We start from the raw sequence: 26,791 nt of genomic DNA, 5'->3' as shown, positions 1-26,791 counted from the left end.
GTGACATGTCAGACTGCTATGCCAGGTTTGCTCTTGTCTGCTTAAACTCAGTCACATCCTCTGCTACAGATGAGGAACAATGATATTAATTTTAAACACGGTAAATCTAACTTCAGCTACAATGCTGTGACTTGTATGATACTCTGCGTATCTGCTGTTGAATGAGAAGGTTTTCTTCAAAAATAAGTTTTATGGAAAATTTTAACTTTATGAGAAAATGTATGAAAAATCTTGCAGGAAGAAAAATGAGTTCTATTAATTCTGTACTTTGTAGAAATTCATTACATAAAACCTGTTCTAAAGGCCCCTTAAGATGCCCTTTTAGACTGCCTTTAACGTAAGCATAAGTTTTCTGATGAGTTTCTTTGACAGTTGAAGAAATATATGCTCACAAGGCAACTAAATGTGGCTGCTGCTTTAAGTCCCAAGGGAAAAACAGGCTCACCATAGTTTTCATAGGCATATCACACTCAGGATCATGAACACCAGTCAAAGAAAGCTATTTTTTTTTTTTTTTTACCTTAATTCTAATATGCCAATTGAGTTTCCAGAGGGAAAGATCCGTCTGACAAAATTGAAGTCACCAATATACACACTACCATCGGGCCCCGAAGCAAGAGCAACTGGGGCAAAGAGTTTGCTGTTGAGCGCAAGACCGTTGCAGTTGGAGCAAGAGACACTTCTCTGGTGCCCGTTGCCCATCACGGTTGAGATGACTGGTGGCTGCTGGGAAATGAACATATTCTCACCATTTCCTTTGTGCACAATTCCTAAGGAGAGGGACAAAAAAAATCAAATGTATAGCTTTTAAACTATTCTGCAGCTGATTATGCAATTCTCTAAAAAACCAGAGTACTAAAACAGCAACAAACATTGAGTCTTTTAAAGACTGTCACAGGGTTCCACTAATCTCTTCCAATTTTGTTCAGTCCCAAGCTTCACCATCACCATTTTGTCGATTAGTGGTTAGTGGCTATTTTAAAAGCCAACATCATGAGCAGAACTCATGGTTGGTTAATGCTCTAACAAATTGACTGTTAATTGCAGTGCTATCTGATTTCTTGGGGATTACTACTTTAATATTCATTTTATTCATAAATTTTTATTAGGTAGCAGAGGAATTTCTTAGGCAGTTTGAATATTTAATTAAAGGAGATTAATAGCAGCACTATTATGCATTTTTCACAAAAGAGCACTGAGTGGCAGTACAAAATCAATATTCAAATTTAAATGTGAGTCCTTCATGGTATATAAAAATGGTGCCAAGTGTAACAAAGCCAAGTTAAGAGTCAAGGAATAATTCTGAGGCACAAGAGAATGTCTTACCATCCAGAATACATTAAGTTCTGTCATAAAGTTTAAAACAACTTTGTAGTGTGTCAGTATTTTAGCACTGCTCTGCAGCATACATTGTTGAAAGTCTCTCCAGTTACTATGTTGGTGATACCAGAACCATACAAAGATGTATTTTCTCAAGATGATAGCTGTAGTGTTTATTTTAAATAACAATGTGGTAGTACAGTTAAGAAGTAACTTCAAAATGACATGCTATTTTAAGATTTTGCCTATTTCTCAATAGAAGATAGTCCAACATCTCTTGCTTCCCTTGGAAAGCCCCGCACTAATTCAGAAAAGTGGCATGATTAAAGGAATAAACACAAGAATTTCTGGACACTGTATTTTCTGTACACTGGGAAATGAGCATATTCTGGATACTGCAGGTTGTACACGTTGAGTCATGGACGAGTCTTCCCAAAGTGCACCAAGTGTATTTATGTACTGTCTCTAGCAACTTTTGTTAAACTATTTTTGGTGGCTTACAGCTAAGTCTGAGGCTAAAATTCACTTTGGAAAGTACTGAGTGTTGCCATAGCTATTTTGAAGGAAATTATATTTAAAAAAAATTATTTCTGAACAACAGAAGACAGAATACATATATTCATTTGAACATTGGCTTAAAAAAAGCATCTTGGAAATACGCTAATAAAATTAATGGCAATATCCTCCCTTGTGCACCAGATAAAAATACTACTAAATAAAGATGCTGCCCTTTGTGTGAAATTAACAATGTAAAGGTAATCTTTCAACTGCCTCATACAAATGCCAGTAAATAATTAGGGCTCTGGAGAATATGATTTGCTGTCAATAAATGTAAGCATGTGCTTAATTTCAGGCTTTTGAGCTGCTGCTTTAATTTTAGTTGGTGCTGTGTTGCACTGAGGCTGAAATTACCTTAAAGCATAAAGTCCCTGTAAAATTACCCCTCCTTCCCCAAGATAAATAAAAATAGAATCAATACACTTGCCCATCAGAAGAAAAATCTAATTCAAAGAATACTCTGAAAAATCTGTTAATAGCACATTCATTTGTATTCATGAGCTATAGGTGTCTTTAGAAGGACTCTATAGAGAATGGTATGCGTTCTATTCTTGATCACGAGAAATGCCCTGAAGATCTTCCAAACTGTCCAAAATCTTTGTGTTAGGAAACATTAAACTCTAATCATGTCATGAATTAGAAGTGATCAAGCCTCTAAACTGGAGGAGGAAAATAACTTTAGTATAGCTGCGAACAGGATGTGATCCTTAATTAACAGTCATATTGATGCAAAGCTGTATGCATTTAAATAGCTTGAGTTTCCAGTGACAGCCACATTGGGACAATACATGTTATTCACATCTATGCTGCTGGAATTGGACATTTTTTTTTTCTTCCTTTTTTTTTTTTAAAAAAGATACTTACATCTGGCAATAGAACACAGTTTTTACTTGCTATAGTTTCTGCATGTCAATACTTGTACCTCCACAGCTTAGACTGTACTATGAAGTACAATTCTGTAAAATTACATCTATTTCTTTTTACAACTTTTCTGTTGTACTTAGTTTATTTTGTATCATCTCTCAAATGAATAGCCTTTATGGGGAGGGAGGTAAGCATGTCTACCCTGTCCCTGAGTAGGAACAGTGTGCACAGCAGCAGACTTGCTGGAAGGCAAGGCTTAGTGGCTGAAGTTTGATATAAGCTCTTCAGGACTAGTTAACTAAGCAAGCAAAGTGCTCCTAGATTTTAGTTTGAAAACAAAATTATAACTTGTAATAGAGAATTTTTAGAAATACATTTATGTTATATTCCAATGCTATTTCTGTAGTTAATTCAGTGACAGTATTTCAAAAACAGATGCAAGTTTCATGCTTCTAAAAGGAGCAGCTCTTCATACATACAGAGGGAATGCTTCAATTAAAAGCGAAAAATCTCCATATATGCATACTTGAGAAGGCTACTCATGCTTTTCATTTCACTCACGGTGGCACAGAGATAAGTCTGAAATGCATAATTCTAAGTTTGAATCATATTCTTGTCCCTATTTAAAGTACGTTTTGTAGATCTGAAATAGAATTTCACTAGTTTCTAGATAAGGCCAGAGCACACTCGTTATTTTTCTCCTTTTGGTTAACATAGATCATTATTTGCTTGTGTTGCTTTAATATGAGCCTACAGGCTGCTCTGTCACATGTGCACTAGCTATGATATAGTCATTGTTTTTCTGCTCCTAACTGCTTTTCTAGTTCCTATACACGTGCCAAGTGTGCATGCTCAAAGCCCATTACAATAGTGAGGAACATCTGAGACATCACTGAGCTCTGGCAGGGCTCTGTCATCCTCACTGGAGATGCTCTCACATGCAAACTGTGATCAGAAGAGACCCAATGGTTTCAAGTCAGATGTGCTTATGCCCTCCCCTCCCCCAGACTGCATCTCTGTAAGCAATGGATAAAGATATTTAGCAGCTTCCCCCTGACTTAAGCCTTGATCATGCCCAGCACCATGGGAACATGTGAGGAAGAGGAACAGGTATAAAAAAATGCACATTCCCCATCCTTGTTATGGGGCTGGGGTAGTGGGCACAGCCTGGATGATTTCAGAGGATGTGGCATGTGGCTGGCCGGGCAGTGCTCTCTGGCCTTCTCAGCTACACACAGAGCTGAGATGGGGCCAGGAAGCAATTTGTCACCATATACCCCGTGCTCAGGAAAGCAATGATTTAGCCCCACTCAGATTATAATTGTATACTTTACAAAATCTCAGAACATGTTAGTGCCTATGGGGTGAATTATAGTAGTAACTGCTGCAGTTAGCAGATAGTCATATAAATTGGAGTTACTACCAGCAATTTAGTCTTGAAATTAAACTATGCAAGTGGTAAATTGGCACTAAGGAGTAGACTGTGGGGCTCACAGTTGGGGGCTGAGCTGACTGAGGTCAGATTTCTTTTTGTGTTAAATGTCAATAGCTGGCATTTAAAAGCGACAATCTATACAAACCAATAAGACAGGGTATGAAAGAATCGCTGTTTAAAATGTCAAACTATTTTACATCAAAACAGAAATCCAGATAATTTACAAACTAAATCTGACCTTTTGAATTGAGAATATTTATACTGTAGCTGCGCATTCAACCACAGAACTTGTAAAAATCTGACAGCCATACATCTGTGCATGAATCTTCATTAACAGAAGTTTGCAGATGAACATAGATTTTAGTGGACAGACTCTCAGCTGGAGCAAATTGAGAGAACTTTACTGAATCCAATACTCTGCTAATTCATAAGTGCTGAAATCCGACCCTAAGTTTCTCTTCCTCTGGACAGTGAGATACCTGTTTTTTGGGCAAAACCATATTTTTTTCTACTTACAATAATTTATCTACAAGTATAGTTTTAATAATTTAATCCCACTAGTTCCTGATTATAGATGTTAAGCAACAAAAAGAAAATCCCCCAGGAATAAAATAAAAGCAATGAGAAAAGAGATTCAAGTCTCCATGCTTGGAGAATCCCTATGCAGTGTTAAGACACCAAAAGCATTTACAGTTTTTTTCTAATGCTTCAAAAGGTGCTGGCTTGCTTGTCCTGAAGAGTACCTTACTGTGCTTCTTCACAAAGTGGGCAGCACCAAAAGCTTCTGCACACCAGCCTGGCAGCGTGGTTTTGCAAGTGCTACCTCTCGCTCATCCAGTCCGTTTTCACACACGGTTTGTCTCTCTGATGCCATGATGCTACTAACCAATGTTAGTCATAGGAAGAATTAGGGGAGTAGACACTTCACTGAGAATATAACACACTATAAACTGACTTAATATGTGGTACTTCTATACCAACAGTATGAGAACGAACATAAATTAGTATGCCCTTTTCCCACCCAAATGACCACAATGTGTTGGTGATCGCAAGAGTTAGTGATATTAATGTTTAATACCTGGGAGCCAGAACATTAAAAATATCCTTTCGGATGGCATTTACAGTTCAGTTCTCAATAAATGAGGGTGCACATTCAAAGAGGATTACATATTAGGAAGTGTAACGCTTAAAATCTGTACAATTAATTCCTTTAAAATTTGTATTCTTCTTCTGCATGGCCAGTTAATAAAGGAGGGACTTACCACTTTGTGGATTTAATACATGGTGTTTGTTTATAGACCAGCCTCCCAGATTTGAAGCATCCATTTCAAAGCCTTGAAGGATTACTGTTCTCTTCTCCCACAGAATAAAATCAGGACATGTTTCATATTCATATCCCACTGACACTGTAAACAAATAATTAAAGATCTATCAGTCTACTTTTTCCTCTGTGAACTACTAGGTAATTCTTAATTCCAGGTTTTGATATTCATCTGTCAAGTAATGATGCCACTAATTTTCCTCCGCCTGATTGCTATTGTTCACTGGCATTTTTTAGTTTAAAAAGGGTTTTAAGAGATTAGTATGTTATTACAGTTACTACTGTTTCAAAGCAGAAAACTACCTGTTGTATCACTTATGGATTTCTAAAGAGTATAAATCTCCTCCAATGACTCCTAACTTGATTGTTTTTTGCATTTCTGCAAATTACCTGAATAACAGCTTGTAAATTATAAATAATTGTAAAAACTGTGCAGAAATGGATTGCCAAGCTGAAAATTTCTAGAATTATGAATTTATCTTAACAGGCTTGAACATCATGGGGTTCCCCTCTACAGCTGGCCAAAATATCTGCTGAAAATGTTGAATTTCCCTAAGGATTGTGGCTTTTGGGGGTGCTCAAACTGACTGAATCCCCTTCCATTTAGTATCTCAGTAAAACAAACAAACAAAAAATCTTCAAAATTTAATTTTGGTATCTCTAATATACAAACCTTTTTTTTTTTAAAAAAGTTATTTTTCTCCTGTAGTTAACCTTTTTAGATTTCAGTGCAACTCATTCATAAAGAACGTTATTTTGACAGTAAATCACAAAATTTTATCTAGGAAATAGTGAGATCTAGTTCAGCCTTTCCAAAATAAAAATGTCTTTAAAAATATTTTAAGATACAAAATAAAATAATATTTAAAAAACACAATTTTCTGACATTTTCAATATTTTCTTCTCACTTTTTCTATGTAGCAGCGTTAGATACGTTTTACGTGAACCATAAATAGTTTTAATACCTTCTAAATTCCATTACTGGATGCAATCAAAATATTTTGACCAGCTATTGCAAGGAGCATTTGTGTTTGTAAGATAAATGTTTTATGGAAAACCGAAAGCTGTTCCTTACAGCTACATCACTTAGAGCTGCTTCATCATTTTAGCAGAAAGAACCTGCTTTTGCAGCTAAACTCTGACTTGTAAAAATCACATCTCCTTAAGTACTGTAAATACTGTATGTTTCAAACATTACAGGTTTCAGTCTGAGGGTCCAGCAGCCACTCTGTCCAATTTTTCTGTTACAGCATCTGTCATGACTAACATCAGCAATGCTTCTGAGCTGTGGGCACAGAGCTTCTTCCAGAACAGCCACATCCTGTGCTGGGATGAGCCATCAAGGTTCAGCAGCCGAACATGCTATTTTGTAGGTGTTAATGCAGAGAGAAGATAAAGGGCAGATTTTTCCTATGAAGCAACCTCACACTTGCCACCTACACGTTAGCATCTTTACTCCATTCACGCACTTAACACATTCAGTCCTGGTCCAGACGTGTATACTTGAAAAGAGTAAAGACCTATAATACAAAGTCACTCAGCCTCGCTCAGTGAACCCTTACAGACCCACTGGACAGTCCATCAGCTGCTGTATGGTACCGTGCTGATATCTGGGTCAAGGGAGATAAAACAATTTACACCATCTGAGAATCTGTGCCGATGGATCCACAATGGCACATTTACTGGGACTGTAGATAACGCTGTAAAGTGTCTGCTATTCCTTGCCTATAGTGGATGTTTCTGAGCTGAAAATACCCTCTAGAGGTTATCATCCCCTTTCTTAGAAGTTTCCTGCTCTCACAGTTATTGTGCATAGCTGCCTTTTTGTACCTTCTCACCAGTGAGACACATGGACATCCACTCCATGTCTAAAACCATGTTTCTATACATACTTACACATATTTATGAGGGATGTCTCTGCTCCAAAAAGGGAATATATGTGTGACCCTAAAGCAGGGTGTCCTGAGCCATCTAATTGGAGGCACTGATGTACCATCCATGAAAATTTCTTATCAATCGTTTTGCATGCAAAGTAATCAAGGCAAAGTGAAACAATTGTAAAGTCAACCAGGTGACTGCAGTGCCACTTGAAAAACAATTATTTTGATACTGGCAGGTTTGGCAAAATGTAATTTTGTAAATGAAATTACAATCTCAGTCAGCTTACCCTCATTGTGGGGTGTTACTTTCTGGTCAAATCAATTTATAGCCCTTTTTTGAAGTGACTGAGTTTTCATTGCATGAAGGAGAACGGTAGTGACTATGTTTTTGGACACTAACAGTCAGGAAGTACAGTTCTTTGCAGGCTCAAAATGGATTTTGAAAGAGTTACTGAAATAATTAGTACCAAAAATCTATTCTTTTCATACAACTACTTAGAAGAAAGAACAATGATTTGTTAGTAGTGTCAGCATATCACAGTCTAAGGGCTGTTGCCAAAATACGGGTAAGAAATAAAAGACACAATTAAACAGGACAGTAACCTCTACTTCAACCTCTCCTGAAATATTTGTACTTCTCAGCATTTTACTTCAAAAAAAGAATGTAATGAACTCAACCAAAGTAACAGAGTAATAAACAGAGGAGACTTAAAACTGCTTGAGATCTGGCTTGTATTCACACCCCGAAGGGTTACTCCTTGCACACCACTTGGTGCTGCTGTGTTGGATGCAAGGACTTGCAGGAGTAAGAATGAGCATATATGGAGCTGTACAGGAGCATTTATTGAGGTTTCTACTGAAATCCTTGCTTTTCCTATATTAAATTACAAAGGAACAGACTTTACCACCTAAGTTTTGTGTGTCAACATTCGTATGATTTATTTTTATTCAGAACAAAAAATGTTACTTTATAATCTCAGTTATTATCTGACAAGAGAAAATGGCCTCTTGTTAGGCACTTGGGGACTAGGCAAACACCAGCAAATGTCTCCAACAACTTTAAACAGAACCACTTGGGTGTGGAAATAACATGCTCCGAAAGTCTTCTTTTCTGTAACTGGTTATGTGATCATTGCTGTCAATAACCCTGAAGAAAAATAAAGATGTTTATAGTATTTATAAAACCAAAAGCAGATGGTTATATTCCTGAGTCCAGGACTTCAACATTCTGCAATTTAATTTAATTAAAATGAAAACTGAACAGAATGCATTATTAAATATTGGTAATATACTGGCAGAGGAAATTATTTTGACAAAAATTCATATAATGGATGCAGATAAATGTCCCTGAGTACTACAGTGTGTCAAATTAAATAAAGCTTTATTGGAATCTAAAAAAGCATGCTAACAATGCACTTAAAATAGAAAGATTTTTACTTCTATTTTGAAAGAAGCATAATTAACCTAAACTCTAAGGAGAAGAAAAAAAATTAAGAACCAATTAAATAATTTAAAAGTTGTTATCCAGCACTACTGCCTAAGCTTTATTCATATTTAAGCATATTGCACTCATCTATTTCTAATTTGGGAATCTGTAACTACAGTGTAATTTCGCAAGATGTTATGTATTTGATTTAAATTGTTTTAAAGTCCAAATATGTACTGGACTTCATGATCATCAGAAGACTCAAATGATGCAGAGGGAGCAGGTGTACTCAGCTGTTCCCACTCAAACACGTTAGTGACAAAGTGCAGTGGCAGACTGAATAAAGGGCACGTGTAGCCCTGCTGAGGGAAGCCCCATGTGGCACCCGTGACCTATGGTCCTGCCTGATCACCCGCGGGAGTGCCAAGGGGCACATTAGAATTTTTTGTCATTTCTGCACTTGCAAAAATATGTGTAAGTGAAGCCAACAACCCATTTGATACCTCACTGCAAAACACTATCAGGAGTCTCTGTCTGCAATGGGCTAGGGCTAGATTTGCCCCCCAGTGAGAAGGTTTCATGAGACAGACAGGCCAAAAAGGACACTTGGGCTCCCTGACACACACCATACCCAGGACGTTCAGAGCCCGCTCTGGCATCAGTGCCAGCACCTGACTGACCCTTTCGAAAAGTTGTCCACCTTCTGCAGATGTGAGCCAGATGTGGTAGATGAGATGATGCAGCAATTAAGGAGAGCTTGCACTAAGGATGGAGTTTTGATCGCTTGAGGCCAATGTAATGTCTTAACTACAGCTGGAATGAGAAGGCCTGTGCTTCTGCACTAGCATTCATAGCAGATCCGGAAACTAATGGAGCCGAAAATTTATCACTTATTTTCTGGTTCCTTCAGTTTTCAGCTGAATTTGTTCCTGATCCGGCTCATTTCATGATTAAATGAATGAGTGGTGGCCCAGCGGTAAGGAGAGAATGTGGGAACGTCCCTTCTGGCAACAGCCTGCAGTCGTATCTGTTGAAGTAGACTGTGGCACCACAGCCCTAGAAGCAGCTCCTTGTTTTCTGATATATTCCTATGTACATCACATGTCATAAATCATACTCCATACTTTGGTCTCATAACCCTTTGTGGACACCAGTGGCTATGTCTGCATCATCCTCTAAGTAGAAATGACTCGGAAAGTGCTAGAATGCTCCTTTCTCCCATCGTCTCTCCATGCAGCTGCCCCACAGACTACCTGGCTGGGAGCACACAGACGATAGCAGAATCACGCTCTAGTTGCTCGGGGGGTTTGCAGGGCTCGCAGAGCCTGGATGGCACCTTTTGGCTCTGCACGGGCCAAGTTGCAGGCACACTGCCTGTATGGACAGCACAGCAGATCCTGAGGAGTGGTCCTGGCTGCCCCTCAGAACAGCAATTTCATATATGGAATGAGGCATATTCTTCTCAAGGGTAGATGGCTCCATGTAGCCCTTGCTATTATTGTTTTATAGCCTGATCCTGACAATGCCACTTGCTATAATTCCCCTGACTTAAAAAGCAAAATAAAACTGCAGAAGAAGTGACTAGGGCTTATTCATAACACTGAGCTTTGCTGGTAAGGTAAATAATCATAATGGAAAGTATCCATAAGATTAGTCCATTAAGCAACATAACCCCCAATTAAGTTAAAAAACAAAACAAACCAAACCAAAACAAAACCCCAAGCTTTTTAAAAAAACAAATCATAAAATTAATGAATAAAAAAATGTCTGGCTGAATAAAATGTATTTGCACAGACAGCACTTCTGTAGCAATTCTCAGAATAGCTGCCTCTGCTGCCTGGTAAAGAAAGCCCATGAAACATGATGATTTTTGTATAAACATCTTTAAACAACAAATCAAGAAGTTTTAACTGTTGGGGATGTGAAATGTAGTAAGAAAGGATGCCTAAAAGTTAGAATTTTGTAAACTCTAAGTGGAAATGACATTTTAAATGTCACAGCCAAAAAATGACAGAAACAATGACACACCAAAGGTCATATTCAAACTAACATTCAAAAACAAAGACAGCTGAATATAATGCCGTTAGTACATAACCATTCTCCAAGGGAAAAGGGGATTTTCAAATTGATTAAATTAGAAAGATGACATTGGAAGAACATGAAAATAAATGTTCTTAGGAAATCATACGAGTCACTTTAGCTAAAGAGACATTTGATTTAAAAGAATGCAAGTGCAGCAACAAAATTTATAAGCCGTATTTTCCTGGCTTGATGTGTGTGAGTGCTTCAGCTTACATCAAGGTGATTCTACATACCCATTGCCTCAGCCAGACCAGAAACCTTCTGTCCATATATATCTGTCTTATTCCAGGCAAACGTGTATACCAAATTGGCTGCAGCAGGAAACCATTTCTGAAGCAGACGTCCTTCAACAGCAACTATCAGATGGACTTTTGTCATTCCAGAAGGGATGGTTGTGTGTGTCAAAATAATGCGCAGCAAAGTTTTATACCCCGGTGTTCGACTGCTGAGATAACTCAGCTTCACAAAACTCGAAGGAATTGGGATTTCCTCTTGGACCACCTTGGAAAAAAATACATCATTGTATCTATAGCTAAGAAAAATGCAAAATTATATGAATAACAGCAGGTGCATATTTTATATTTCACAATCATGATGTGAACACAGTACCACTTAAAACATTGATGACTTCTGTGTTTATTTCAGCAGTACAGTAGCCAGGCATATTACAAAATGTCCAACACTGGTAACTGCTTGGTCAACTTACTGGATAATGGTCTGTCCAATTTGATAAAGAGCCGCCTCCTCTAACGTTTTACTCTTATCTACTGAGGAGCAAATACTATCTCTGTGGACATATTCATACATCTGAGCTCTACAGCTTTATCGTGGCTTTATTATTTGGTTTACTTAACAAGTGTTTTTACCCAGAATAAAATTAGAAACTTTTTTTTAAAATACTCACACACTTTATATATTACATTATGATTTGAAGATACTATCCTGCTTTGGAGGTAATAACTCTAGCTTGTGGAGAGCTAAGGAAGAAAACAAACCTTCCTACTAAAGCACCTTCTGTGCAGAACTGCTTGCGGTAAGGCTCAGCTCCAGCAAGAAGGGGCATGGCATAGGCAGGTGCAGCACAAGGAACCTAACAAGTTAACTGGGGATGCACAGCAATGAAAATGAAACAGTCGGGGTGTCAGAGTCATCTAGCTAACAGGTAAATCCCCAGGGTGTGCAACAGAGCTCAAATCCCACGGCACTGCTGTTAGTGCTGCTCTCTGAATCACTGGGATTAAAGATGGCTTGGATATGCCCACTGTGGGGTAGTATCAATTCCTGGCTGTAACAAAGATAAGCCCTCAGCAACCAGAAGGACTGCAAAGACTTTGAGCTTGTGCGGGAAAAAAAGAAACCTGGCCTTGACCTTTTGAATGATATGGGTCTTCAAGCTACAAAAAGGGACTTAGCTCTTGTGATCTCATGAGAGAAAGAGGCTCTTCTGGGACACACTGTGGGGAAGAACAGGCACTCAAAAGCCACTGGAAACTATAGTGCTTGATAAGGTTAATGATTTTAGTAATAACAAGTTGAGCTGTCACAATGTTAAATTTGTCAAGCTTAGAAAAATACAGACTGTTTTGTTTATACTCCCCAGGTTTAAAATTTTTCTTGTTTAACAATATATTACTTCACTTTCAAAACAATTTTATTTACACATTGCAACAGTATCCCTGTCACAGGATTGCTGCAGTACAGCTGGAGGCCTGCCAGCACTTGTCGTTTCAACATATGAAATGTAGTGTTGCCAGGGAAATCCTGCTCCCTTTATTCCTGATTTGCAGTGTTCCCCTTCTTTCCTGCTGACATCCCAGCTGCCCCCTCTGTCATACATCTGACATCTCTTCTCATTTTATTTAGTAGAAAAGCAGGAAGAAATATTCATGCATTAATACATCCTAATATATCTCCTTCTCCTATTATTCTGGGTTACTTTTTGTTCATTTCCCAGTACCGTACAATGAAACTTAACACTCTAAGAACCCTCCAATGACAAAAAAAGCCTAAAAAGGACTAGGGGCAGTTTCTCTCTGAGTAGACTGCATCTTTGGCACCTTGCTATTTAAAGACGACCCAGGAATACCTTATGTGGAGTAATGTGACCCAGTTTTTTCTTACAAATGTGCATCAGTTAGTCTTAATTTATGTTCATTAGTTTCACTTAGTATGTTTCGCGAAGCAACACTATGGCTATCAGCTGACTGAAACATAATGTTTTTAATAGTTATGGAGATATTTAGACATAATTGAACTCAATCAGAGGTCTCTTGTACGTAGAATAAAGGCTCTTAAGCAGTAACAGCACTTTTATGAAAAAATAGAGAAGAGGTTGGAAATATTAATGTCTACAGGTAGCCTCCAAAATATCTTCCAGACTTGCTCAGTGAAATTTAAAGAGAACCTGAAAGAGGCCTTCTTGCTTGAACTCTAACTGCTCCAACAACATACTAAAAATTATGGGGGTTAACATGGTCTGAAACCTGTGTAGCTGTATTTTGTTGTGTGTTCATTTCATACAACCTCTTTTAAGTCCCAAATAAAAGATCAGTTAAATACAAGGTTAATTAGAAATTGCTTCTAAACATTTAAGGGAGTGTCAAGAAAATATATGTAAATAAAAACAATCCTTAAGATCATGGTAAAATTGCTCTACCTTGGAAAGGAAGTAATAAAACCCAAGAAGCTAACATATAGCTGGAGATGCCATTGTAAAGAACTAGAAGATGTGAATGGATGAAACATCCCCAGGAGTCTTCAAAGCATCGTGGGTCATCTCTCATACTGAGGTATGGAGTAGTTGTACTGTTCATCTATAACCTAGAAATGGTTTTGTGCATCACTATAAATAAATCAGGATTTCAATAATAAATCATGTTAGGACTCCCCACTTTCTTCTGCTTAGAGGTAAGAAATACAAACTTTAAAATATTAACAAAAATAAAGAAATTAAGAAAGAGAAAAGCATCTTGTGCAACAGTACTAAAGAGATATGGATTGGTGTCATTCTGACGAGTAACATCACAGCAGTTAATTGCTCACTATTTGGTATCACCTTCTAAATTGTCTAGAACTTGTTCTGCAACTGAACAAATTGCTAATTTGAAAGTCTTTTCATTACCTGTAGCTCTGGAATAACGGTTCCTCTTTCAGGACAGGACCCTCCAAATGCTGTCAAGGGTGAAGGGAGTACAATCGGATTTGGGCTGATAAAACTACTAATGTCACAAGATGGTATGTCCAACTCTGTTCTTTGCATTACAACTTTGTCTACGATGATAAATCTGTTCCAAGGCAACCAAAGTGTCCTTTTTTCAGATATGAAAGGAGATCTGTCAAAAACTAGAGTGACAGATATGCCTCCAACAGCCACAAGGTCAAAACTGGAAGAGAAAAAAAAAAAAAACAAACAAATTGCTTTGTTTCTTTTTGTTTTATCATCGTATTAGCACATATTAGCACAACTTCCAGTGCATCACAAACAAAAACTTCAAGTTGTTCATTACAGTTCTTAATTTACTACATGAAACCATTCAAGTATACTTTCCCAGCATCACCTTGGTGCTCTTGAAGAAGCTCTACCTATCTGTGCTTTCTCTCTGTATGCATCAGTAGCAAGGTACAGTACTTCACCATTACTTGGCTTACCTCTCCTGTATTTATCAACTAGAATCAGTACTAAAGAGTCATCTGTATCAAAAGTGTGGACCCAGTTACTTTGGTTTATATGAGAAGAAATTTCTAGCCCAGAAAAGGAATGCTACTCATAATCTATGCAGCTACATCATGCAGAATAAGAAGTCTTAAAGACTGTTAGGCCTTTTCTCTATTAACATATCCTTTTCCATTTTTCTAAAGGTAGCAGGAGGAAAAGGTTGAGTACAATGAGCAGGAGACCCCTCTGTGAAGGATATGAAACTTCTGGGAAAGATGCCGATTAATTGCACTGAGAGCAGAATCAGCTTTTGCATATTAAGGCAGGTGATCTTCTGGGAGCTATTGTGAAGAACCTTTGGCATATCTGGGCTGCAGAACAGTGGGACATAGAAGGCACAATATACAGAGTCTCAATTTCCTGAGTTTCTGACATCCAGAGTCAGGTAACACAAGGTAATATGTAAATAGATACTTCACTCTCTGTATTACTGAATGCATCTATTACGGAGGCTTTTGATGGTAACAAACTGCGATAAGAAGTCAGACTTAATTATGCATATATCATCACATTTCCCAAATGACACCGATTACATTCACAGCGAAATACAGGTAGCATATTTTAATGCAACAACTTTATCCAGGCTAGTATAAAGAGGAAATGATAATTACTAACTTTAAGTAGTGCGATTTGAAAGTCAATAAACTAAGGTAAAATAAATATGCATGCTCCTTACTTTTCTAAATTGACAAAGCCAAACAAAAAAAAAAATAATTGTGGAAACAGTGACAAATTACACTCTTTCCCTGTTGGAAGATAGCTTCTGATATCTTGTAATTCACAACACAGCCAAGGAAAATGAAGTCTTAAACTGCCCTTAGCAGTTTAATTCAAGTTCAGGAGCAAAACATGACCCTATTGCAAATAGATGGCCAACCCTGGACTGCAATATAGAACGTATAGGAACTTAATCTCTCTTTGAGAACTGAACTCAGCCCTACAAGGGTGGACTGGAGAAGAAGTGGAAGCCAGGATTTCTCAGGACTGACTGTGGAACAGCAGTTTAACCAGTTAGGGTCTGGAAAGAGTCCTCACTTTTGCTCGTGTGGATCAGGTGCCCTCCCTCTTTTTTTATGTTGATATGTGTAAACCTTCCAAGTAGTTTATTGAAGTGTCAACATGTATCAACATTAAAAAAGGGAGAACACAGGGAATTCTCTAGAAAACCTAACTAGTGAAAATATTCAAATATCAATAAGGTACTGTTACAGCAGTACTGTCACATTTTGACTCCAGGTGTTTGAATGCCACTGTATTACTGTTACTGTTCAGGTTTTTTCTTCTCCTCTTTCTTCTTTGGTCCCTTTACCATAGAGAGCTCTAACTAAATGTGCTCCCAGAGCAAAGGGCCAGATGTCATCCTCAATCCACACTACAAACAGTGAAGTCTATGACAACTTTGTACATGAACAGAAGATGGTAGATTGACCTAACTATACAAACCTAAACCAGTCAAAGACCATACATGAAAGTCTGACCTTCCATCTTGTCGACTGATGGTATATCCATACTCATTGTGGTGCAGAAAACTGACGTTCACTCCAACCAAAGGTGTTCCATCTATTGCTACCACCTGGCCTCGAATGACACATGCCCGTCTGTAACAAAAGGAGTAGAAGGCAACATGTTAAACACATCAGGAGGGTGGAAAGGGGATTGATTTCAGAAACTATGCTACACTTCTGTCCCAGACAGACAGAACTACTCTGATATCATTGTGACTGTTGATTTTGAATGAAAATTCAAACAAGTCCAAAAGATTGATTTGAGAAACCATTATCTCATGAAGATGACACACAGGCTCTCCTGTGAATCGCTGCTGTATCGAGAATATATTTAAATTTCTGGCTGTATTTCAGGATACCATTTGTTCTGCCATTGAATAGCACTACAAATACACACACTGATAGAGTGATTTAGCTTGCTGCAGCTCTAGGGGGTGATGATTTGTGAAAGGGGAGAATGAAACCTCATTCTCTGCTGCTAAGAATAGGGCACTACTGTCTGTTAGAAAAAAGCTGAACTACTGTGATAAGGCAGCAGTGAGACACATCATCTTCACCAAACTTCAGAAAGTTATATAGGTAAATTCAGAGAGCCCCTAATCAGATGTAACATACATTTTTCTCAATACCCCATCACATGCTATGCCCTTCTAAATTCTCTCTGGGATGTGTTGAGCTTGGACCCACTTGTCAGCATAAAAATCCGCCCATTCCAGCAGAAGTTGGAATATGGCAACACAGCAGAACACATCAAAGGCAACAGACAGGAAAGTGAACTCATTACTAAGTGGGCCTAATCAGAGGCTAACAGGATCACAGAATCATAGAAAATGAGAGCTGAAAGGAAATACAAGACTTTATCTTGTCCATTCATTTGCCTCAGGTAAGATCAACTATACCTACATTACTCCAGACAGATGCTTGTCTAACTCTATAATCTCACCAAGTAACACATTCCAATGGCTCTGTACAAGTTCTTTACTCATGTCAAGCTTTTCTTACTGTCTAATTTGAATCTCCACTGCTGCCCTTTAAGACCATTACTTTCACCCTAGCCACAGAAATGGTGAAGAAACTGCCCTCTTTTACTTCGCTTTAGCTTTTATGTATTTGAAGACTGAAATGTAAAGGAGACAAGTCTCATCAAGGACAAGGAATAAGATCTAAAATACCATCATGGTACAGATTAGGACCTAGTGGGATTTTCTAAGGGCTTACACAGCTACATTCCACTGAAACACCTTTCAGTATTTTGCCCTGTGCTGTCAGGTATGCTACATTAGCACACCTCCACTGGCTGAAAGGATCCAGGTCTTGGGATCTAATTATACGACTACACATAGTTCCTGGAACAGTGATAGCACATAATGAAGTAAACAGTGTATGCAGAAGTCTTTTGATAACATTAAGACATTTAGGGTTAAACCCAGTAGAATACTTATAAAGGTAACTGGCATTAATTACTCAATATAAACAATAAGCATAAATGAAGACATTGTAATGTTTCTCTCTCAATTTGAAAGTTCATCGTAGATCTCAACAGACACAGTGAATATGTAATCTAAAGGAAAACTGATTATCTCCTCAGATGAAAGTTATTTTGGAGTCTATATATGAATTTTGAAAATAACCCTTGAGAGATTAATTGATCATGATCCAGTGAAATCATATGCACAAATTGGAGACCATAAATTTCTGAAAATTCTGACTTGTTTCATAAGATCTCTGTTTCATAAGATCTCAGTCTGCAAAGATACTTGACAGGATACTAATTTATCACCATGATATCATCAAACCCGGCTGACTATGACCTGAGAAAATGCAACTGGTAAAAATTAACCCCTTTGAGAGTATGCCATTCACCACAGTTGATAATAAGAATTCCATGCTCCTGTAACATAGAAAGTTGCTGATTTTCAGCAAAGATGCTGATAAATCCCAGAGGAATTGGAGAGGCAGCACTACTGCCAGTATGCAAACCAGAGTTCTGATTTATCACCTTTTAATTTTCTACATTATCTAAATTAGTTGTGGCCCTATTTGTGGGCAAAACCTGCTGCTCCACCGAAGGCAATCAAGCTCTTGTGTGTCTCAACAGACTCACAAGACTCAACAGAACAGGCAGGTTCAACTACTCTTTGATTTGTTAGAGCAGAAAATACCAGTTCCTATTGTTTTCTCATATTTCTAACATCAACAGACCGGCTTTTCCTTTTCTAATCCCTTTATTAGTGCACTCCATATATTTATAATACACATTGGTGTGTGAGAGAGAGACCCTTAAGAGTCATCATTATTCAGTACATTATTCTTGCACTCCTGTTTGTTCATTCCACACAGACCTGTCTTCTGACTCCACTCTGTCCTCATATTTTATCAAGCACACAGATTTGTGCGATAACAACTCATCGAAGTCTTCACTATTTCATACTTAGTCTTTCTTTCCTCTACTCACTTTACTTTTCATTATTCATAAATAATATTAAGAGACTTATCTTTCAACTTTCTTGCTCCTTTTTTATGCTTCATATTTTACAAGCCACACACATTTACAGTTTGTGATAAAAACTCATAAACCTTATTATCCTACATTTATCTGTATTGAACTGTCTTTTAATCTTTTAGATTTTAAATGTTCTAAGCCTGCCCCTGTGTTGCTACATTTGCTCTCAATATTTACTGTCTTTTTATTACCTACTGTAAGTTGAAGAGTCTTCTACTCTCTGGCCTCTTGAATTACCAACACCTATTAAATCTCTGACTAAGCATTTGATCAGAATTAGTTTTAATTTTTGCATTTACTGCAGGTGTGAAAACATTTTTTAGTTACTTTATGATCAGTGCTAATCTCAAAGGCTTGCAGCAGGTTCTCCCTCCCTTCCCAACTCCCTGACAGCTCACGAAGTGGACTACCATGCCCAGAGGCATGCTGGCATGCAGTTTCCCTGCAGCTCTGCTGCTTGCAGAAGACCTCACTTAATTCTTTCCGTACCAGAGCTTTTAGAGCATGTTCCCTGCAGTAATGTCCCTTCATACTCAAATGCCACTTCACGCTTCCTTGCTTTAACATTCAATCTTTTTCTAGATAGGATGTGGACCTTGCTACCAATCATTGATTTTCTTAATTTTAACAAGAGAAACCTCTAAAGGTCATTATGTCTCCTCAATGTGCTGTATGTCCCTCTTCTATTCTCAACCTCTGAGATTTATTCTACACAGCTGTGACTGGCCTGCTTTTCTTTCTCATGAGGGATAAATAAGTCATATTAACTGTCCAACAGTCATCTATCTGAAATGATTGCATAAGTTTAGACTAAGGCTGTCCAAATTGTTTTAACTTAGAAGTAAGTGCAAAAATGTCTTTTCTAATTTTGAGGAGCTGGGAAGGAACATGTCCCTGATAAGATGCCTTAGTGTTTTCAAACGCATTAAAAATGTTTCTAGTCCCCTGGCAAGCTGTACTAAATCTGCAACTCCAGAGGGAGCAGTTGGCTTTTTGAGAGAAAGCAGTGATTCCCATAGGTTGCAGGTGGCCTAAAAGAAGTAGGATTTCTCTGTCAATGCTTCATGGGTCACTCCACATGTAACTGAGGATCTCAGCTCTGTGGGTCTCACTGCTCTGCCATCAGACAGTTTGTTTGACATCTCTAATTTAAAATATAAATAGAAGTTTAAAATTCCAGATGCATTCTTTCACTACTTGCAAGGCATATTATTCCACCACCATTCTGCCTTGCTCTGCTGCTATTTATCTGCTATTTTTTTGCTTTTGTTTTGTGTGTTAAGTTTCCAATATTCTCTAAGCACCTCAGGCTGAGACATTAGGTTCAGATGTAGAACTCTATCAAGCAACTTGTGAATTCGCAAGTGTCACACTACCAGAAGATGTCATTTACTGTATTACATTTCTGATTAAAATCTTCAGAGAAATTAAGCTAAAGGCTAGCAAGGTACATTCATTTCTTCCTGCTGACAACGTTGCTGTAAGCAGCCTTTGAAGGGTGATTAATTCAGTACCATACACTGGACCCTTTTTGTAGGCAATTTGTAGCGAGTCAAATAGCTTGCCAACAGCATGCATTAAAAATACTCAGAAAAGAAACAAGCTAAAAAGCTTCCTGAGAACAGAAGTTGATAAAAACATTATAATCTGCTACACTCTGCTACATGCAGTAGGTCAAAACCATTCCTGATGTAAGCAAGTACATTTCCATTTATTCAGAATGTGTCTAATCTGCCTTTCAGCGTGTCACAGTTTAAGTCGGAAGTTTGTAAAAACTCAGTACCAATGGCATAACTTTGTCATAAAAAAAAGCAAAACATGGTTTGAAAACATTTAGCTCCTTAACATTAATTTTGGTGGAGTATTTAGCCATGGCTCGACACAACACCTTGAATACATTGTAGAAGCCAAATGTTTAAAAATAAAAATCTAAGCTGAAGTCTAAGATGCAAACGCAAAAGGATAGATGTCCCAGCAGTTGTCAGAACAGCCAATTTATTATTTCAGATGATGCTGAAAATGCCAGGATATGGCAGAGACCAAACACTTTCAGTCTGAGGGACAGAGACAATCTTCATCATTTTTTGATAGCTTTCACAAATCTATTCAACATCACGTTGACCTTATCTACAGTGAGATTCATGCAAACATCACCCATATTAGAGTTCCACTTACCTATAGTACAGGAAAACACTGCACAATGTCATTTGAATCAGAAAACTGATAACATTGGATAGATGTTTCTTCCTTAATCCTCCTGATGGTCTCAAGAGACTTTTTGCAAAGGAAAAAAAAAGGACCCAAAAGCAAAATAGGGCTTTGCATAATTTGAGCACCAGTGGGAATGGATGCCAGTTCTTGGCAATAAATGAATGTCACTATTTTATTCAATCCTTTCAACATTTCTTGTTGAACCACCAGTTATAAAATAGGTGGCATTGCCGGTAGCCATGAGTTAATATCATTTGCCTGGACACAACCTTTTCAGCAATAGCTAAAAGGAGATTAAAACCCCCCAAGCATTCTTTGGTCTGTACCAGATAGGCAGGATCACAGATTTCTGATTTTTTTTAAACTGTAGTAACAGTTGTCTTTCTATAATTTTTTTTAGTAATCTTAATTCCCAGGAGAAGAACAGACACTAGATGACAGTCAGACTGACAATGTCAGAGGAAGATTTCTGAAAAGAGGCAGCACAGCTAAGATATTGCCTCCTTCTGAGACTCTGCTTATCTCTCATCCTTGAGGAAAATTCTGGCAGTTTTTAATAATATTTGACTTATGGATGAGCAATTTTTCAACAGCCTGGATGACTTGAGGATCAAGTAAAGTATGGACTGATGAAATCCTCAGGGTGCCCAATCGCAGATTACTGTTGACAAAACCCAGGAGACATGGCAGAGCGCAAGTCTCCAGGCACTGCCCTGATTCCAAAGATACAGACAGGCTCATCTGAATCCCAGTGATCTGCTTGCTAAACTAACTAGTAATTTCTCTGCAGTGGGAGGAAATGATATCTGGGGTGTGAACAATGCACCAATGCAAGTACAAGTCATATTCCTTAGTGGTATAAAGTATCAAACCATGGTGAGGGTGGGCTGCTGCTCACACACAGGCCTTTGCTGCTCTTCGTTCTTCAAAGGCATGGCAGATATCAGGGTAAAGAAACGAAATACTCAGAAAAAGCTTTTAAATCCAAGTTAAATCCCATCAATGATAGGTTTAAAAGATCGCTTCCTTATATCTATAAAAGCACGTTGATGGGATTATGTGCAATCTGGCTGCTAACATTTGCAGTGTCACAGAACACTGTACAGGCGACTTGAGTGCTCACCTCGCCTTTGAAAACACCTCACTGTGAGGCATTTTGATGAGGAAAATCTTTCACTGATGACTTTTGGTTTAAACTGCAGCATGCTCTGCTTCATGGACAGCCACCCAAGGACTTGGCACCTGGTGCAGTGGCACTGTTCATCAGCAGGATACACTGAGAGCCCTGCCACTAGCAGGTGGGTGCTTTTCATGGAGTTAATTTTCATGCCCTATTGTTCTACATATTTATAACATCCTGTTACATTATTAACAGTGATTAAATGTTTAGGTATTTCAGATCAATAAAGACTCTGTTTACATATTTGCTTTATTAAAAATTAATGTTACAAAGAGAAAGTGCACTGAATTTGTGCACAGCTATGGAATGAAGTCGAGAGTATAACCTAAGTGCTGTGTACTGTACTGTGAAAATAAAAAAATTCTTATACCCTTATTACTGGAACATGGTTTATCTAATGCATAGTCCTAGTTGACAGGGTAATAGTTAGGTGATGCGGATGATTTGTGGATCTCTTTGTCAGCATGTAAGTTACAGCTTCCCAGGTGAACTACAGCATAAAAACTTATGTGCCCCTATATTTCAAACATTCAACAAAATATGTGTTACCAGGTTTTCTGAGCAAGTAAGTGCCCCTTTCCTATAGCATAGTCTTTTCCTTTTAAAGGGCAAGCCAACCTCACAAACACTGAGAGATCCCTCTACTATTTGCATGACAGCTAGAGTAACCCACAGCACAAACCAGTAAACTCCACACTGGTCTATCAACATGTAGTAAAATCCAAAAAGTTTGTTAATTAGGTATCTGGGTTATATGTAAGTGACACATGTTAAATTTATTACACTCTAAATACCAATCAAATTCTATCAGGCAGAAAGGTGACTGAATACAACACATATGAATCCAACTCATCCTTCTGCTTCCTGTGATTTTACATATCTACAGCATATAGGGCAGAACTTCCCCTCACTTACTTTAAAAGTATGAGATACTTTATCTTCTACAGCAGTCAAAGTCTTGTCAATAAGAGTAGCAGAGTTTGTTGCTGTAACACTTTTATGAACTAGATAGGCAGTAAAGAGAATCTGATACACAAGATCTTCAGCTGTTGGGACTTAAATGTTTGCTATTGTTTTAAGTATTGTTTGATCACCAGTGAAGAATCCTCAGCTATCCAGGTAACACTGTTTTTCCTGGTTAAGTAATTTCATTTCTGTTCTCAACAGTCAGAAAAATCTTTCATCTAAAAGAAGACTCACCTGCTCTCAAATGAGACATCTCCTGGGATTACATGAGTGCTTTCCTTCCCAATAAGGAATCTGATTCGATCATAAAAGAGCCTTGGAGGATGTTGAGAGAAAGGTGGTTGGCTGTGCTGAATAAGGTCAAGGGGATCAGGCGAACCCTGGCAGAGAGGACTTGCGTAACAATTGCTTTGCTGACAACAGTCAGGGTCTACGCAGTCTGTTAAGCCATCTAAAACAGAGAGAATGGAAAATTCAAGAAATTGAGTGATTCTGAGAATAAGGCACCGTGTTTACTGCTGGAGAGCACAGGACGTATTTAATCAATTGGAAGGCATGCCGATTATGACACATTCAAATTCAATAAAGCATTAACATACATACTTAGTCCAGGAGGGGTATTTCTCTCTAGTCATAGTACTACCTCATAAAATCCCCACACGACAATGAAAAAACAGAACCTACAAACTAAGAGAATAATGAAGAGCAGACTCTTCACTGCAGAACACGCATAAGAAGAAAATCACAAAACAATACTTGTTAATCCAATGGGTACATGATCCACAGTGTGCAGCTGATATCTCTAAGAGTCCTTTAATATCACTACTGTCTGTTCACACCTTTGAAGAATATACACTTGCTAACTAGCCTTGCAATAACGAAGTCTGAAATGTTATCTAACTCATAAGCATCCTCACTACAGTATTAAAAAAAAGTACTTGTTACAGTTGTCTGACTTCTATTTTAAACCATACAATAGTTTTATTAGTGCTTTAGGATGTTAACTTTTTATTTATTGGTTGCAATACTAAAATGATCCGAAAAGGGAAGAATCATGACTGCATTCCTTTTGTAGTTGGTGATATACAAATATACACCTTGATGCAAGCTTTATCCCAGTGACCTGACAGATACAGTCTTCTCCGTGGATGTTTGCGCCAGGAAAGAAAATATGGGAAGTGAGAATAAACCTATTCCTCCTCCTTCCATTTTAAAATTTGAAAAATAGAAGAAAGAATTTTTTTTTTTTTTTAATCTACATTTCTTTATGGACAAACTTGCAACAACATTTGTGGATGAAATTAATTTACTTAAATGTCCAAAGCTAATGATGAAAAGTGAAGCACTGAAGTGCATCTAAATTAACCACCTAAATAAAACTTAAAATTGGGCTATTGGAATTTAATTGCTTCTATCAGCAGCTGAGACATCCAAATTGCCTAAATTACATGCTCAACCAGAAACAGATTTAATAAGGTATGGTAAAATGTCCAACTATCTTCTTAAACATCCATTTTATGATTTAGCAGTTGCTTACTTGCTTGGATTGACAAGCACACCAATGCATATAAAGCAAGATTAAGGCATTGTATCCTTCAACAAAGACATCTCTTTGTATTTTTAAGATCAGTCTGAATAAATGTGGAGTCATCATACCAATGTACAGATTTCCCTTGTGTTAAAATTGGAATGCTATAGGATGAACATACTGTCAGATACTTTCACTTCATGTTTTGACTTTGCATGCTCTGTTCCTACCAACACTTTGGTGTCTATAAAACCGTACCTCCTCAGGGCAAACTGCGTTATCAGGGAAGCTGCTGTAGTCTTGTCACTGACTTTAATGGGTGCAGGACCAATCCACAGCCAACTGCTCTTTTCTCAATAAAGCACACTGCACTGTGTGAAAGCTCAGTAAATAACAGCATAAAATATTCACTTTGAAAAGAAAGCAAAAGCCCTTCTACAGAACAAACAATTATAATGAAATGGGCTTTCCTGGAATATGAAAATCCTTGCCTGACCTTGAGCAAGATAATTGCTTGGCTAAGCAAAATATATTAACAAATCTCCTACTGCAGCTGGGAGATCAGGGCGGGCTAGTTTTTGTGATAATGAGCCAAGGGCAACTGTAGATAGCAAGCAACAACTAAGATCCTCTGATCTGGCAAAGCTGGCATAGCTACAGGTCAGTGCATGCTTTAAGTTCCTTCCACATTCCCCCAGTCCTGGAGACAACAGGCATTTGCCAGTGGTGGAAGAACTTCACAGGGTAATGTTGAGTTTATTGACTTTGAGCATAGCAGTAACTTTATATTCAGGAAAATCTACAAAGCTATTGAAATCTGCTAGGAAATCAGTAAGCTGAAACAATAAGGGGCCTCCAGTCTAAACAAAACCACATGGGAAGTGGATGGAGGAATTCATGATATGAACCAGGAGGGTTTTCATTGTGTTTTGATAAAAAAACAAAGTAGCTTTTTGTGTTGAAACCTGAAGAGCAGGCTTGGAACTGCAAGGGAAAAATACCTCCTTTTATTGTTTCATCTTTTTTGTCCAAGGAATGAAGACATCTCTATTCTTAGTAAGTGAAGTGGAAAACATCAAATTACTAGTAGATTCTCCAAGACTGCAAATATTGAAGAATTCTAATAGACTTGAAAAGGTGATAAAGAAATTGAAATCTCTTGCTTTTGCTTTATACTAGTGAAGATTCTTGCAAAGGGCTCTGATGTGGTTAGGTGTAGCTGTTCAGGACTGGTCTCTGATGATGGAATGGTTATGGAAGTTACAAGCCTTGTTCAAGGAGTTAAGGTACGTTCTGGAAGGTGCAGGCTGACTGCTGTCTACGTGGGAAACTTGACAAACATTGGTCTGGCAGAATAAGTACTAATCAGAAAAAAAAGGTACACTTATTTCAGAATAACAGTATCCGTGGGGAAGCTATTTTGGAATAATTTATTCCACAGTACCTATTCTGATTAATTTTTTCTTGTCAACAAGCCATTAGATGTGGGAACTGAGCTGACCTGAATCTCTCATTTATGTAAGAAATAAAATGAAAAGTCACAGAAATATAAGAATATGAAGATTTGCTTAGAAAAGAAATAGCTATAAAAATAACAATTAAATACTTTGCTTTCTCTATTAGAGTCTTCATTCTCTGCTTCTGTCAACAGCTTACATGCCTGGCAATGCTCTTCTCCATGTGTGCTCATTCTGTACACACGGAGAAACCGTGTAAAGGGAAAGCAGTTTTCCATCTTCCACTCAGACTCAATTTTCATCTTTTCTTTGCAGTTTACTTGACAGAAAAGTGACTATTTTATAAACTCTTCCAGGTTCTGCTAATGGAGTTATTTTGGTTTGAACTACTTGCACCTGGTTTCATTTGCCTCTCCGGGATTTCAGTACTACAAAAGAGTGGGTTTCCCATTAGTAGGGGTATGAAGTCACAGAAGCGTATCCGAATAACCCGTAGTGAGAATGGGAATTTGTCCTAACACCACCATGAGTTTTTGAGGCACTGGATATACCAGGAACAACTTATGGCCTTGGGAGAAAATCCTACCAAGTTGTCAGAGGAAGACATTGCTAACCAAAATATAAATGTTAATCTAAAGTAGGAATCTTCTAGGTTACAGATTTTCATTCATGGCTTCTCTCTCCCATACTGTTTTTTTTTGTTTTTTTTTTTTTTTGCATTTTATTAATCTTTTCATTGATTAGGTGACAATTTATTTCAATCTCCCCTCTCAACCATGCAGAATGAAACAGAAGGAAAAAAAAATATAACCAAACCCAAAGCCCCCAAAGAAACTACTG

At 37.8% G+C, this 26,791-nt stretch overlaps 1 protein-coding gene across 5 annotated transcripts in view; it reads right to left on the bottom strand.

The window, feature by feature from the left end:
• The window catches only part of TENM1 (teneurin transmembrane protein 1), a 343,154-nt gene that overhangs the window by 63,630 nt on the left and 252,733 nt on the right, over positions 1-26,791 (bottom strand). For all 5 annotated transcript variants that reach the window (XM_042807094.1, XM_042807096.1, XM_042807095.1 and 2 more), the window contains 6 exons: positions 23,201-23,417; positions 16,080-16,199; positions 14,008-14,269; positions 11,120-11,387; positions 5,440-5,583; positions 521-770 (listed from right to left, as the gene is read on the bottom strand). In XM_042807094.1, coding sequence (XP_042663028.1) covers positions 521-770; positions 5,440-5,583; positions 11,120-11,387; positions 14,008-14,269; positions 16,080-16,199; positions 23,201-23,417 — 1,261 coding nt within the window. The remainder of the gene's footprint in view (positions 1-520; positions 771-5,439; positions 5,584-11,119; positions 11,388-14,007; positions 14,270-16,079; positions 16,200-23,200; positions 23,418-26,791) is intronic.

Source organism: Tyto alba, unplaced genomic scaffold (assembly GCF_018691265.1).
Source record: "Tyto alba isolate M040663 unplaced genomic scaffold, T.alba_DEE_v4.0 Super-Scaffold_5, whole genome shotgun sequence".
In the NCBI taxonomy this organism is placed as follows: Eukaryota; Metazoa; Chordata; class Aves; order Strigiformes; family Tytonidae; genus Tyto; species Tyto alba.
The sequence above is the reverse complement of the archived record's forward strand: the minus strand, read 5'-3'. Positions and strand labels throughout refer to the sequence as shown.